The 15,784-nt window shown below is 40.0% G+C and overlaps 1 protein-coding gene across 1 annotated transcript in view; it reads right to left on the bottom strand.

The window, feature by feature from the left end:
- Positions 1–101: 101 nt before the first annotated feature.
- Positions 102–15,784, bottom strand: part of cpn1 (carboxypeptidase N, polypeptide 1) — a 16,940-nt gene continuing 1,257 nt past the window's right edge. Inside the window, exons 2-9 of the mRNA XM_028568734.1 lie at positions 13,738–13,934; positions 11,913–12,068; positions 6,774–6,950; positions 6,528–6,639; positions 2,782–2,921; positions 1,946–2,045; positions 739–857; positions 102–484 (exon numbers count right to left, since the gene is read on the bottom strand). Of these exons, the coding sequence (XP_028424535.1) occupies positions 374–484; positions 739–857; positions 1,946–2,045; positions 2,782–2,921; positions 6,528–6,639; positions 6,774–6,950; positions 11,913–12,068; positions 13,738–13,934 (1,112 nt within the window). The 3' untranslated portion in view covers positions 102–373. The remainder of the gene's footprint in view (positions 485–738; positions 858–1,945; positions 2,046–2,781; positions 2,922–6,527; positions 6,640–6,773; positions 6,951–11,912; positions 12,069–13,737; positions 13,935–15,784) is intronic.

Here is a 15,784-nt window from a genome sequence, read left to right as displayed (position 1 = left end):
TAATGATATATTATTATTGCCATTATTATAATAATAATAATTGTTATCATAGTGAGTGAGAAAACACTAAATACAGAGATGGTAAATGATGACAACAAAAACATTGTTTTATTTTTTAATTTTCATCAAATTATTGTAATCAAAATCCAAAAGTCCTTTACAAATACAGGATAGCTGTGTTCATACATATCAACACTGTTACATAAATACACCAACATTCCTTAATAGGGACACAAAAAACACAAACAAAAACACAAAGGTTTGAAATACATAACCATAGGACTACAAAGGTAAAATTACATACATTTATAATGGTCAATGTATGTGTGCATGTGTGTACCTGTGTATATGTTTGTGTGTTATTGTCCATGTCTCATCTAGGGCCGGGTTTTAAGGGGGTTTTGGGAGATGAGAGGTTCTTCTTGCCGTTATGGGGCTTCACTTTCAGGTTTTGTTTTGGTGCCGGTTTCAAGTAAAAATGAAGCTGTAAGGGAAGAGATGGAGAACAAAAGTGTGAATGTTCAAGGCAGAGTACATTTCCAGCCTATAAGAACATGCAGAAAAACAAAAATGATTCACAAGCAGAGTCGGGTTCTCTAAAAGTGCATTTGAACTACTTACTACCTGCTTTTTCACTAAAAACAAAAGGTAAATTGGTTGGTACAACTGTGAGTCAGCTGTTAGATTCCTGTCTTTTGCACCAATATACATGCCCTTTCCATATAGATAGAAACTCACCTGTATGGCCTCCGCTGGTCCCACTGTGACAGTGCTGGTGGAAGGGGCGTAACCTGGGGCCGATACTGTCACAGTGTAGGTGCCTGGTAACAGAAGTCGGAAATAGTCGCCATCCACTCCTGGAGGAATGAAGACATGGGAAAAGATGAGAGGTGGAAACATCCAACTAGTTGATTTCAAATTTTAATTTAGGTCTACACAGTGGTGGAAAAGTATTCAGATGCATTGCTTAAATAATGGTAGCAATACCACTCTGTATCACCAGTCTGGTATGACCAGTACCGTGTGGTGGCTAATGTTAGCGAATGTTAGTTAGATATTACTAGTTAGGTGGATATTACTGTGTAATTGACTGATTACTTTTTTATTCAGTTTTCTGACTTGAAGACACCTTTTTATTTGTGCTACTGTTACAGTAGAATTAGCAGTATTATTATCCTGTAATTGTCACTTATGTACCCACTATTCATGTAAAATGGCCTCTGGTAGAGTAATAGTAATGATTGCTAATGATTACTGATGCTTTAACATGTAAACAACATTTTAATGCCAAAGTTGGCCAAAGTGGAACTGATTTTAGGTATTTTTTTAATATACCGTTGGGGGTTTAATTTACTGTTTTGTAATGAATCAGATGTAATGTGCTCATTACAGATTGTTAAAGTCTAAAGTAGTAACTATAGCTGTCAGAAAAAGAAAAGTAACTTTCCCTCATAAATGCAGTGGAGTATAAAGTAGCATACCATTTTTTTGTGGCATTCTTAGGCCTTTATTTGACAGGACAGCTTAGACTTGAAAGGGGAGAGAGAGGGGGAATGAATTAAACCCGCGGCCGCTGCGTCTAGGATAGAGCCTCTGCGTACGCTCTACCAGGTGAGCTACCCAGGCGCCCCAGTAGCATACAATTTTAATACTCAAGTAAACTACACGTACCTCAGAATTTACCTTCAATACATTACTCGTTAAATACAGTGCTCTTCTAAATGTAAATACAGTGCCCATAAATATATTTTTTAAGTGAAATTCCACTATTGGCCACTAGGTGGCAGCTTGTTCCATTCCAGTGTGAGGACTGCCAGGACATTAACAGATCATTTATCACACACCTCACACTCTCACATACTTCTGAAACCCCGCAGTTAAGGAGTAAAAAATAAACCCAGGAAATAACCACATCTGTGTAACAATTAATCCAGCCCCTTCTCACCACTGGTCACATCGTGGTAGATGCCAGCCACTGCAACCTCAGCGTTGCCAACAGGGTTGTTGTTTTCATCATACACCATGCCTTTTATTCCATGATGCACCTGAAAAACAAGTTATTTTTCCATTTAATTTGACCAATTTCTCACAGTTCTTTCTTTTATGGATCCTGCCATTTGTGCTTGAGCTTTGGCCACCCGCCATATGTGACGTTAATCTAGGCAAGTCAGGTATGCGTAATCATAGATAGCTTTGTGTTTGAATGCTGCAATGAATTACAGCATTGATTGCAAGTCATATCAGGTCATAAACTACATTTCCAAAGCAAATTTTCCAAAAACATTAGACCTTATTAACCTCCCTCGGCCCTGTGGTCTGCAGCAGACATACAGTCATACAAGACCAAACAGCATCTGCATCTGCAGACCATTTCAGTTTTATCTGTTTAATCAGTGCTGCAGAAAAAGTTGTGCATTTCTGAGCTCTCTCTTGGGGCGTGAGAAACACTTTTAGTGGCAATGCATCACTGTATTTTATCTCAGCACTCTGACAATCTTGAATAAAGGATATTTTGTACCTCGTCCTTTGTGCTTTCATACTTGACGGAGGGAAGTCAGTTTACTCGTATTACACTTAATTTCATGCAGCTCATTTTAAGTCACTTTATCCAGGGATTCCCAGCCAACATTTACAAGAAGCCAGGGTATTGCCATCATGACTCTTGGCAGTTGGGTTTTTGTGGGTTTTTGTGTGTAACTGTATGTCTGCGTATTTGTGTGCACCGAGTTGTAAATGACCAGTAACTTGCCAAATTGTGAGAGTCTGTATGTGTGTTCTGACCTGTTCAAGGTATGAAACCAGTGCTTCTCGGTTGCCCAGCCATTCTCTGGGAAGTGCTGATGCTGGAGGAAACTTATCACAGCTCAGCTCCAGGGTGATCTCAAAACAGTTGGTGTACAGGTAGTTGAAGTCCTGCATGCCTGAAACACACAGAAATAGACGCTTTACTTTAGATTTCAAGAAAAAGATCACCAAGATCTCTTGTTTTAGTTCAATGGTTCCCAGGGTGGTTTATAGAGTGCTTTACGTTGAGCCTTAGTTTGCCACTTGAAGGAGTTGCTCAGATTAGTAAATTGTGTGATTTATCATTTTAGACCATCTAAAAGCCACTGTTACATATTGTGGGTCATTGAGAGTCCAAAGCTTTTACATTTTATTATATGGTCAAGATGATTTTTCCAAACCACTGCTTTTTGTTGTCTTGACAGACTTTTAACATCTTTTAGACAGACTGATTTTACACCCAACTACAAAACTTTCAAAACCTGAATTTTCTAAGTCTCTGGCTTTGTAACTTTGCGATACAGCAATACTTTTCATAGAAGCTTAATGCATATGAGGCCAGGGTTGGGAGGGAAAGTTCAAATCTAACCTCACAGACCATGACATAAGACTTGGAGCAAAAGGAGTTGGTAAAATAAACATAACATGTTCCTGCTAAATGCGACTTTGGGCGTTTTTATCCAATTCAAAAGCTTGCATGACTCAACCGAAAAGCTCAACAGATTCACATTCCTAAGAATAATCCTGACCAGTCCAGACCAGGATTTACAGATCAAAGACGTGAATTTTGTTATTGTTGCAGTTACAGATTAATTGAACTGAAATTGAATACATGGCCAGACAGTTTGATGAATTTGTAGCTGTATCTTCCAAGCATGCTATGGCAAAAACATTTCTCATAAACCAAACATGGGAGGACGAGGGTTGTAATGTGTCTGCCAGTGCCTGAGCTCGTATAACTCCTAATGGCCTGTAGGTGGCCAACGCCAATATATACAGTTTTTGCCGATTGCTTACACAAGTGTTGCAGAATGTGGCTCATTGTGTCAAAACTCTTCACACAAATAAGACACGACAATCCTTTTTCAAAATGGGAACAAAATGATACACACATGCACCACTTGAATTAGTATTTCAAAGCAGCAACAACACACTGATGTACTTTATACAAAACACTGCTCTCTTAGTACTTTGTATACATGTTACTGTGAAAGATTGTTCCAGTACAGAACAACTACTTACATTTCAAGGAATGCAAAAATAAAAAAGGCATCAGAAAAAATATAGACAGTTTATTTTTTCCCATTGCAGGTTTTTTCAACAAAAAACACAAAGAAAAAATTAAAGTGCAATGGTAAGGGGATAGGGTGGATGGTTTATGGATCCTGCTTTCTGTTAGGGTCTTGCCACATCACCCCATTCACATCACAATTAATATCATCTCTAGCCAGGCAACGGGGGAAATATCACAGTGTGTGCCATATCCAACCCTGGACTGACCCCACCTCAGTGTCTCTGCATGCCTCTTCTATTGCTTGCAGAAGAGGCATGTGGGTATGTGGTTGGTGGTCGTGCACTTTTCAGTGCCAAGCTGGTTTTTCTGCCTTTTAATTTTGACAGGACAGCTAGGTGAGAAAGGGGAGAGGCATGCAGGAAATTGTCACAGGTCGGATTCAAACCCTGGACCTCTGCGTCGAGGCATAAACCTCTCAGTATATGTGCGCCTGCTCTATCACTGAGCGTTGGCCACACAAAAAAAATAAATCCTTAATCGGATTGAGAAATGGGGATTAAGGGGCCAAGTATACTGTGAAGTTAAAGTATTGTGGTTGGTGAACCAGTCCCGGACCAGAACAGCCTGGGGAAAACTAACACTATTCCAGATGACAACAAACTGCGGCTGCTGTGGTCCGTCTTGTACATCTACATTATGTAATGCATCCAGAAATGTGATTATATGTGCAGTATTGTAGGGACCTAGAGTGGCATGGTGATGTAGAACTCCTTGCAGACTAATGGCGGCACACAAGGTGATCATGTGTGTGGGTGTGTTGCCAATTTCAGATAGTGCTTTGCATTTTAAAGAAGTGTTTTCCCAATGATTGTAAGAGTTTTCATTCTTGAACAAAGTTTATAATGTAAAAAACAGTGCGAAGTGTTTTGTAAGAAGTGTGTTTCAGGATTGCAAACAAAGTGAAAAGCAGAAAACGTGTTTGTAAGTTTTGATGCTTTTGTCTAAGCATTCATTTTTAGTGTGTAAGCAAGATCGCCTTTCCAGGAAAAACTTCAGGACAGGCCAACAATCACCCACTTTGCCAGGATTAGTGCAAACTAGCAAGAGCTATGAAAAGCATTTTCAAGCTAGCAGCTAATGTTACAGTCCCTTTCTGTGGCTATTACGGGCAGCCTCCGCACCTACAAGCTGTAACATAAGTGCTGTGATTGCGGTTTATCAAAACTGTGGTGTTTTTCGGGAAGCAAGAACAGTTAGAAGAAGTTAAAGAGATTCTTGCAATTTTTGGTTGGCATCTTCATGGTTGAATGCACTTATTGTAAGTGGCTTCGTAAAAAGCCTCAGCTGAAAAATGAAATATAAAGTAAAATTATAGTATTTTAACAGATATTAGTGGGTCGTACAATTCTGTTAACAGCTGTAACTGTTTGTGCATATGACTGTTAAGCTGTGGTCTTTGTAATTAATAAGCTGTGTGTTAGCCATGATGATGATGATAAATTTCCATTTTGGCCACTAGGTAGGGATCTGACTTTAGTTTTAGGCCACCCTTACTGATAAGTAACCTATAGATCTGTAAGTCTGATTTTAGGTTGACCTGGATTTGTTCTATTTGTGTTCTAATTCTCTGCCACATTTGAATTAATGTTAGGTATTGTATTGTAGTTTTCAGTATGAAATGGATACATTTGTCAATTTGTGAACCAGGGTTCACCACTGTGGCAAAGTGTGTCCCAAGCATCCCAGCCACTGCTTGAACCAGGAGCTACTAACTAAAAAGTTCTTACCGCTGTCAGTGAAAAAATGAAATGGACACAGGTGGCAGCTCTGTGCAGCTGAAGGGAAGGCTGAAATAAAATATAAATACATCTTGGGTGCACGTTCAAAAAATTCAGACTACCCTCCCGTCAGGAGACTACCCTCCCATCCCCTGCTAGTACTTTTCATACAGTCCCTAAGGTTTTTGTTGCCATGTGTCATTTACAAACTTAAGCAGCTAAAGTGAGGGGTCAGTGGAAGTGCAGCTGTTGGTGTAGAGAAGGTGAAGAGTTTAAAGGAAAGAGCAGAGCACAGAAGCCTCGGAAAGAGTCCATGACGACACAGGGAAAGCCGGCCTTGCGCGCCACTCGAGGCATGTCATTCATGCTGAAGTCTATGCCAGCGCCTGCCATCATTCATGCAGGTGGCCTTGTCTTTCTTAATGCCATGATAATGGACACTCTCCAACACCTTGGAACAATCTGTTTTTGTACGTGGAGGTGGTGAGTCAGTATTGTGCTCTCTGGTGTAAAAAATAATAATAATAATCAGCTTATCCTATCCAGACAGGTAGTCTTGGCCTGCCTTCATCTGTTGTGGCTGTGCATTTTTGGACACTAATAAAATCAGGGAGGGTATTTTTTAAAGATGATAGTGGGATGCTTTTCATGATTCCAGTGGAGTTTCTAGTGTTTTAAAAAAGTCTGTTTTATTTGTCACTTTCTCTTCACGAGCCAGAGGTTTTGCTTACCTTTAGACAGAGAGTACCAACTGGCCCCATTGGTGATTCCCTCATCGAAGAAGTCCCCACAGTTCCAACCCTTGTGCATCCAGCTGTGAGCGTATGAATAGGTCCTCGCCAACTGTGACCAAACACAAATGCACACACACACACACACACACACACACACACACACACACACACACACACACAGTGATGAGATTATTAGATCAGATGTGTGTGACATCTGGAAAGAATGTCTAATCTGCAGCACACCTTTCTGAAGATTTTGTCATCTGGAGTGGCCGCGTACGTGGTCCTCCCTCGAATGCGAGGGTCTCTCGACTTGTCGAAGGGGTAATTGGCTACCACGGCTCCTCCATGGAGGTTGGCAGACAGGACAAAATTGTAGTTTTGCATCCATTTTATGACCGCCAAAGTCTCTGGTTCAACCTGTGGAGGATATAGATATAACTTTTAGGGCTGATGTACTTGCAGGACAATGTACATGACATATGGACCTTTTTATAAAATGATATACACACATACAAAGCCACATTGAATGTCATTGTAGTACAGTCTTTACATAAAAACGTTCAACTCTTATTTTGGTAAAATATGGTCCAAATTTAGTTCATACATTCTTCTCCAACCCTTAAATTAAACTGCCAATGGCCTCGTAGTGCCTGTCAACCCTACTGTATATTGTCTTGTTACTGATATTATTACACATAACCTTCACTTCATCCCAGGCTTTTCATAAACAACATAAGTGGCCTGAAGACATCTGGTTTTCTTTTCACCCAGAACCATGGGCTTCTCAGCTTGACTGGTTCGGGACTAATCCTTGTTTTCTCTGCTTTTTTTGATTTACCATATGCAAATATTTTCTATGTGATTTTTCCTTCCCCTTTCATTTTCAAGCAACCAGGTTAATATTTAGGAAACCATTGTTTCATTCTTCAAGGTATCCTCTGCCTTTCTCAAGCCCATAAAGTGATTCTTGAATTTTACTTGCAGTGCGCTGTCTCCCTCATCCTCCAACGATTCAGTGTATGTCATTTGATCTAGAAAATGAATCAGGCATGGTTTGTGTTTGTTAACATGCCCTCCTTTTCTGTTTTTGAGTCTAGAGTTAAGGGAGAAAGATTAGTTTACAAGATGATGCAAGAAACAAAGCTGTAAGGATAGAAATACAAAAGTTACTACTACAGCAAATCTACAATATGCAATCTCTTGTAATAGGGTAAATTGTGGCGTCTCCTGTGAAATGCTACAAACATCTTAAACCTTTAAATTCCACGTGTAACTATTCTAACACACTCCGAGCCATATATCATGCATGGGAACAAGAAGTAATATCTCTCCTTGAGTAAGGTATGTGGGACAATAAACACAGTCTGGTTCAGATGAAAAATAGTCAGGCCGATCAGCAACGACTGGCCTTGAGGTGGGACTTCTGTTTTGAGGACTGGCAGGTGTTTATTGTTTGTGGATATTTATATACCCTTGTGCATGCTTGAGGTCAGAGCTGTCACCATCGTGTAGGATTACATGTAAGCAGCACACACACACACACACACACACACACACACACACACACACACACACACACACACACACACACACACACACACAGATACTATCTTAGTGTTACAAAGATCAAATAACTGAACAGAATACAATGGCATCTTAAATACAAATCTTCACAAATCCACACATTCTGGATCACTCAGTGGTTCATCAACAGACAAGGTTAGATTTCACACTGTATGGGGGATGTCCTCTGCAGGCCAATCAAATCAGTTGTCAGCATTTCTATTTTTAATACAGGAACCAAAATAGTGCCATGTGTCACCTGGTAGTTCCTGAGTTATTGCAGCTAATTCAAGATTACTCTTTTTCACCTTTTTTCACCTTTGCCCTGTCTAAATTTGCATTATTGGTGAAACTGTTTTTTTCTTTTCTTTTTTTATTAAACTTATTCCTCTGAATGAAACATCATCAGTTGGCTAATTAAAATGTAGCATTGCTGAACCTGCAGGTGAGGGGGCTTGTGGCTTCATGCAGCCTGTGAGGATGTAATCCCGACCAGCATGAATGAAGTATTTGTAACAGTGGCACAGTTACTCTTTTGTGTTTGCCTTTAGGAGGCCGTCATGTGGGTAGACAGCCAGCTCGCGACTGGGAGGACCAGCGTTTTAGTTTTCTCAACACATTTGCAGCCCGGGAACTAGTAAATAGGAAGAAAAGAAAATCAATGGCTGTCCTTTGCTTGGGAACAAAACCACTTTTATTCATATGTAATAAAACAAAGGGGAGGAGAATGCAATAACATTGTCGTTTATAATTATTTGGATCAACCAATACTGGTTTTTCAAGCCCGATACGATACAGATTATTACTAGTTAATGAAACCGATAACAGATATTTAGACCCAATATGCATTGACAGTGGAAATGAAAAATGTAAGTCAAAATTGGGATTTTGGAATGTTACAAACTCCAACACAAAACTTTGTTTAAATGCTTTAAGAAATCATTTAATAAATTAGAAACTTTCAACATAATACACAGTAAAAGATCAGATTGTGTTCAGATTGTGTTGTGGGACATTAAGTCAGACTCAGTGGTGAGTGAAAACAAAGCAAACTGCCAAAAAATGGGCCAATAATCGGCCAGCGGCGATAATCGGTCAATCCCTAATAATTATCACCTAAAATAATACCACACTCAAATATGGTTAATCTTGTCAACAGCATTATATTCCAATGGAAACAAACACAGTTTCAATCAGGAACACTCTCATCATAGATTTAACCATTTATTGCAACAAATGGATACAGTTATGCTTGGTGTTGATGGATCCGCTCTTGATAATGCTCCCTGGACCAGCCAAGCAGCATGCTAAGCTGAAACAGGGAACGCTATGCAGAAACCCCATTGGGTATAAAAGAGTGAGCCAAAAGAAAGACATTGAAAACTATTTTAAACTTTGAGTCATGTTAGGACTCTGAACTAGGAAGGTGGAGGTTGGGGAGGTGGAGGCAAAGCATTGCCAGCAGCAGCAGTGAGTGAAGCAGGGATCAGTGAGGAGGGAATCACACTTTAAAGGACTGCCTTGATGTGAGAATGGCTGTGATTGGTGTGTGTCTGATAGGAATGATACAGTAATTGAATCAGCGGGCGTGTGACTTCCGTGTCCTGCATGAACTAACGCTAAGCTTATTATATATTTGACTATATTTGATTTTGGATACTTGGAGGGATTTTTTATTATATCTTCAGATAAATTATATTGTCCAGCCAGTGGGTTCAAGCATGAGGGACAAAAGGGAAGGCCAGATTAGAGGATAAACTTAAAGTGATGGTTCAGAGTAATTTCACCCTAGGCTGCTTTGCACCTTGACCTCGAGCCAAACAACCCCCCATAAGCTTTTTTCCCTTGTTATAATGTTGGTTGAGTTAGCGTTATCAGCTGGTTAGCTTAGTGCAGGCGCTAATGGATCCATGTTTGTATCTCGTAAATTACCCCACTAATAATGCCAGGAATGATACTAGGAGTCTACAGTAGTACAAATAGTTTCTGTACGAGGCATTAGAAAGTTTGTAACTACACCAGAAGTATATTTAAATAACACTTGCCTGATGGATACTCCTCTTGGCTGCTACCGCGCTATCGCGCGAGATCCTGCACAGAGCACAACATCTATTGCTTTTAAACCGCAGCCGGGATATATACAACTGTGTGGCATCTTGTCCTATCGCCTCACGCTGCAGTAGCTGCTTCTGCTGTTCACTCGCTTCTTGGATCTTCTTCTTCAGTAGTCTTTTCCGGCAATAGATGTTGTGCTCTGTGTGTGATCTCGTGCAGTAGCAGCCAAGAGGAGTATCCATCAGGCTAGTGTTATTTAAATATACTTCTGGTGCAGTTACAAACTTTCTAATGCAAGTACAGAAACTATTTGTACTACTGTAGACGTTTGGTATCATTCAGGGCATTATTAGTGGGGTACTTTACGAGATACAAACGTGGATCCATTAGCGCCTGCACTAAGCTAACCAGCTTAACTAAGCTTTCCCTTTTTTCAACATTTTACGCTGCAGTGATATGAAATAATAAATGCACAGTGAAATACAGTAGAGTCACCCAGAACAGAACTGTGTCTTTACCACAGCAGTTCATCAGAATATTTTTTTTAAATCATTGACACAGTTTATCCCCCCAGTGTTATTCACAGTGTAGGGCTTTTTTTTATAATTGATGGGGAGGACATGTAATAGCATGTATAGTACCTGACTTTTCAGAGAGCTTAGCGTGTTTCTGCCAAGTTAAAAATGTTTAAAAAAAATATATCTACAAGGGTTTTATCAGTTTTTCACTGCCCACTGGAAAAGAGCACACAGGTAAAGGTTTTTATTATTTAAAGACAGACTCGGCAATGATGATTTTGAGTAGAATTATATGATTGTTGAGAGTTGCTCACTATCTCAAGGTAGCAGATAACAGTTACACTCTCATACCGCAGAGTGGGCCAGTTCAAATTCTCATGGTGGTGATGAAATGACAAAAATGTTTAGCTGAAGCAGAAGGTCTTGGTATACTGTACATATATCTTAGGTTGTCATTATTTCATGAGTGAAAGAGCTTTAGAGGACTTCTGTATGTCAACTTTATTCTATGGTCTTCCACTAACATCCTTTATACATTTCAAAGCTTATTTTGAGCTTTGAATTCATCTCCTATGCTCCAAAGCAATCCACAAAAACTCACAGCAAACAGATAAAAAAAAAAATATTGAAACTCACATTGTTTTTAAAGGTTGTAAGTTTGGATCTAAAAGGATATTTTCAGTCATGCTTTTGTTCCACTTTGCCATCTGAGTTGGAACTAGTAACATTTTGCCGCCTGTTTCATGATGCAAAGACAAAGGAAAGCGGCCTCTTTCTGACCCAGAGGAAGAACAGCACAGTTTATATGAGGAGGTATAGGTTTTACAGTAAATTAAGCAAACACGCCCATCGAAACGGGTCAGACTGTACAGGCACACACAAACATACACAACATGAAACAGACAGCCTACTAAGGGATTCACTTACTGTTAGAGCTTACTGTTTTTTTTTTTTTTTTTTTTTTTTTGTAGAAGCTCAACTGGCAGTGGAGTCTGATTCAGTACAAATCTCATGAATCCATTTATGTCAACAAAGTTAAAGCCAAGATAACTGAGCAATGTTACAGCTGCTCATTATTCAGCTCCATACTCAAACACTGAACACACACTCACACAAGCATGAGAAATGTACTCATTCATCTTCCTCTCTCTCTCCCACACAAGCACATACATGTATTTGCACACACAGACACACGGACATAGATAAATAAGTGTTTCCTGTGTGTTTATCCAGCAGCACTGACCTGTTGCTCCCAGTTGTCCGGCAGGGGCAGGTGGTGGTTTCGACCGTTGGTCTTCTCGTAGTAGTACATGAGCGCGTTCAGGTCTGGAAAGTTCCGGTTCAGATCAAAATCTCTAGCATTCCCTCGACCCACCAGGTAGCCGTTGAACTCTGGACCCTGTTGACCCACAGACAGAATATAAAGTTTATCAAACAGCAGCTACTGTTTCTTTTTTTTCCCCAGTATTGATTGCATTATGATGTTTTGGCCTCTTGGGTTTTAAGATATAGTTTTTCAAGCTATGAATTAATATTGCGTGGAAGCAGCAAAAGGAAAACTGGTTTGCATATTCCACAAACTGCAACTTTTTTTTGTATATAACATTTAATTTACAATAATTTACTAGTTTTCTTAGGAATCTAAACTCAAACCCTTCCCATGAAAAGCCTATAATATGAAGACTCTTCATTATACTCGGATTTTGGCATTTGTGCTTTGACTCTCAACAACTATTGGATGGATTGCCATGAAATTTGATATAGACATTGATGTAACTAATAACTAATAACTTTTAGCGGGCATCATCAGGTCAAAATCTTAACTTGTTTAATACTTCATTTTATGAACAAATACTGGAAAAACGAATGGCATTCCATTAGCCACAAATGTACTTTTTGTTTAGCGCTAATTAGCAAATGTTAGAGTGCTAACTACTGTAAGATGTTGAACATGGCAAACATTATACCTGCTAAACATGAATGTGTAGGCATTGTCATTGTGAGCATGTTAACATGCTAACTTTAGCATTTAGTGTACAGCCTCACAGCGCCGCTAGCGTTGACTCTTGTTTTATTATACTCAGGGCTCAGAGACCTCTTTCTCTATTTGACTCCAAAGGAAACATTTAATCATTGAGTGTGACTTTTAAAATAAATTTTTCAGCAATGATACTCTATTTTTTTTTTTTATATATCTGGAGCAATTCCTAAAAATGATTTGTTACAAAATACGTATTTGTTACAAAATACGGAGTTGTTTCCGTGCAGACTTTCTGACCTGTTGTCAGACAACTGAAAGAACAGACTAGACTCTATATGGAAATAATTAAATATTAAATTTGTTGACGCCTTGGGCATATACGGATATTTTTGTTGCTCAATCAGTACCCCAAATCAACACTATGCCATCTAGGATTCTGGGAAATGAAGCAGCCTTCCCATTGTTGTCCAGATGCTGCTGCATCCAAACATCTGTTGATGCAACAAATTATAGTGCTTTGTTTGTGTGTGTCGTCTGAGTGGCAAAGAGAGGAACCGTCATGTGCAACTGGCTTCCTCGGGACATATAATTAGTCTCAAAGAGATTGTGCGTGTGTGTGTTTGTGTTAAAGGGGGTTGCGTGTGTGTCTGTTGTTTCACGGGCCATATAATTACCCTTATGGTAGAAAGCTAGGGGCTCTCTCAGTGGGCTGATAGATGGGATTATTACAGACATTAGCAAACAGTGGAATATTTAATTAAATAAAAACTGTTTTTGGCTCTTTGTTGCTTGTCTTCAATATATATAAAAACACACACACATACCTTGTATGATATCTGATGGAGTCAGATGTGTGTTATGCTTTGATTTAACTCGCAGGTGTTTAGTTTTCCTGAGGGACCTTAACATTTCCAACATTTCCACTGGCAGGAACACAATCAAGCAAAAATGTGGAAACTTTCTCTGTACAAGTGGCAAATGATTGCTGAAGAAAAACAGCCAGAGGCATCCCAGTTGGCGATTTTCCCTGGTTTTCTTTTGGCACGTGGAAGCCTGGGGCTCACAGGTATGTCAGGGTGTACTTTACCTGTCTGGCTGCCACCTCGTAGCCATCGGGGTTCATGGAGGGCAGGATGTGGATGCGCGTGTCATGGATCAGCCTCATGATCCGCTGGTTTCCGGCCCGATACTCCTCGCACAGAAACTGGGAGAACTTAATGAGCAGTTCACGGCCGAGCACTTCGTTGCCATGCATGTTGCCCACGTACTTGAACTCCGGCTCCACTGGGGAGGAAGTGGAGAGATGGAGGGGGGCATGAGGTCAAAAAGCCACACAGAGCTGCCAAGCGTGACATTTAAAATGCCTGAGCATGTACACGCATACATACACACATATGAGCACACTCACTACATGAAAATACAGTAGACTCAACAGGCTAGGCTGTATTTTTCATGTTTTAAATTGAGATTTTTTTTAGTCTTTAAGATAGTAACTTGAGTTTCTATGTGTTAAAGGATTTAAACTGTAACTTTTGGTCAGCAGCAGCAGACACTCTAGCCATAAATGGCATTTATGGGATAATGGCAGATTCAATTTCCGTCTTTGTTATTATTTCTTGTCAAAATCTGGTGCCTATGTTACCAACAATGCAACTCAACTTCCAGTTCTGTTGAATATTCGGGTTTGTTATGCTATTTGTACTGTAGCCTCGAGCTGCTAGCCTCAAGCAGAGATGAGGAGCTAGGTTCAGTAACCTCACTTCTTTTTATCTCTACACTAATTTTTAAACTTGTAGTCTTCAGCCTGAACCGACAATTTATCAGACTTCTCTGGAGCCACAACAGGCTTATCACATATGCAGTATTACTCCTGAAGACGTGTAAACAGGCTTTGAATTTGCTAACATTAGCCACCATGAGCTACTGATCATACGGAACCAAATAAGATTGCAGTGACAAAACTCTTAATGTATTAAACTGAGCAATGGTGCTGGGTTTTATTGCTTATAGATTCAACTTTTCATTTGAAAGAGGAAGATTGTGCTGTTTTTCTTTCAAAACGCACAAAGTCTCACTTTAAGCTAATTACTAACATTAATGTCTTTAATTCTTATTTTCCTGATAAGGTCTCAAGATTCTGACAAAGGTGAGCTCTGGGGAGCGATTCTGATTACAGCTAATTGGATTTCATGGACAAGATCATCTGGCATTCCTATGGGTATCTGCCTCTGATTGGGTGAGCCACCTATCCAAATAGTCTCCCTCTCTGTGTAGGGTTCCCTCCTCTCAGGGGACCCTTTATTAATCACTGCTGCAGCGTTGATAGAACCAAGGGCCACCAAACACAGCAGCTAGACAGAGCTGCTGCTGAACACTAAAATAATGCTATGTGCCTATATGATTTTACACTAAAAGCATTGTACATATTGTATCACTGCATTACTTTATTTGTTTGCACTTCAGTTGTTCATGAGAAGAAATAAGTGTAGGTTTTTGGGGGGTGAGGTATCGTGGGGGTGAGCAGATACTTCCATATGTATGAACACCCTTCACTAATTGCTTCAGGCACCCAAATGGCAGCTTGGTCGCTGTAATTCACCTCCTTTTCTTTAACGCGGGGCCAACTGGCCTCAGGTTCAGAAAACAGTGTTGGCTCTAGTGTGCAGCTTTAAAAACACATACACACACACACACACACACACACACACACACACACACACACACACCCAGCAGCATGTAAAAGACATGAACTTCCTAAAGGGTACAAGGAGGTTGACCCAGACAAGACCTCGGGTCACTCCCCTCCATGAAGTGCACAGTTCCTGTTTTTCACCCTCGGTCATCTTGCAACAGAACAGGCGCACATCCTTCCATTCTACTGAAGGAAGCCCCTACGTGTGCAAATGCAGAAAAAAATGCAAGCTCAGCCGCAGCCAAAAAAGCATTCCCTGCAGTTGTCAAGCTTTTTTTTCTTCAAAGAACTGCCATTCAAAATGCAAGAATGGAAAAAACATTCAAAACCACTTACATGAGTGTGACCCTTTGGCCTGTTTTCAATACAAACATAAGCAATGATGAGGTTATGGTTTTCAATTTGCAACCGGTATGCAAAATAAACACCTGGAGAGCTGATT

The sequence above is a fragment of the Perca flavescens genome, chromosome 21 (assembly GCF_004354835.1).
Source record: "Perca flavescens isolate YP-PL-M2 chromosome 21, PFLA_1.0, whole genome shotgun sequence".
NCBI classification, from domain to species: Eukaryota; Metazoa; Chordata; class Actinopteri; order Perciformes; family Percidae; genus Perca; species Perca flavescens.
The sequence above is the reverse complement of the archived record's forward strand: the minus strand, read 5'-3'. Positions and strand labels throughout refer to the sequence as shown.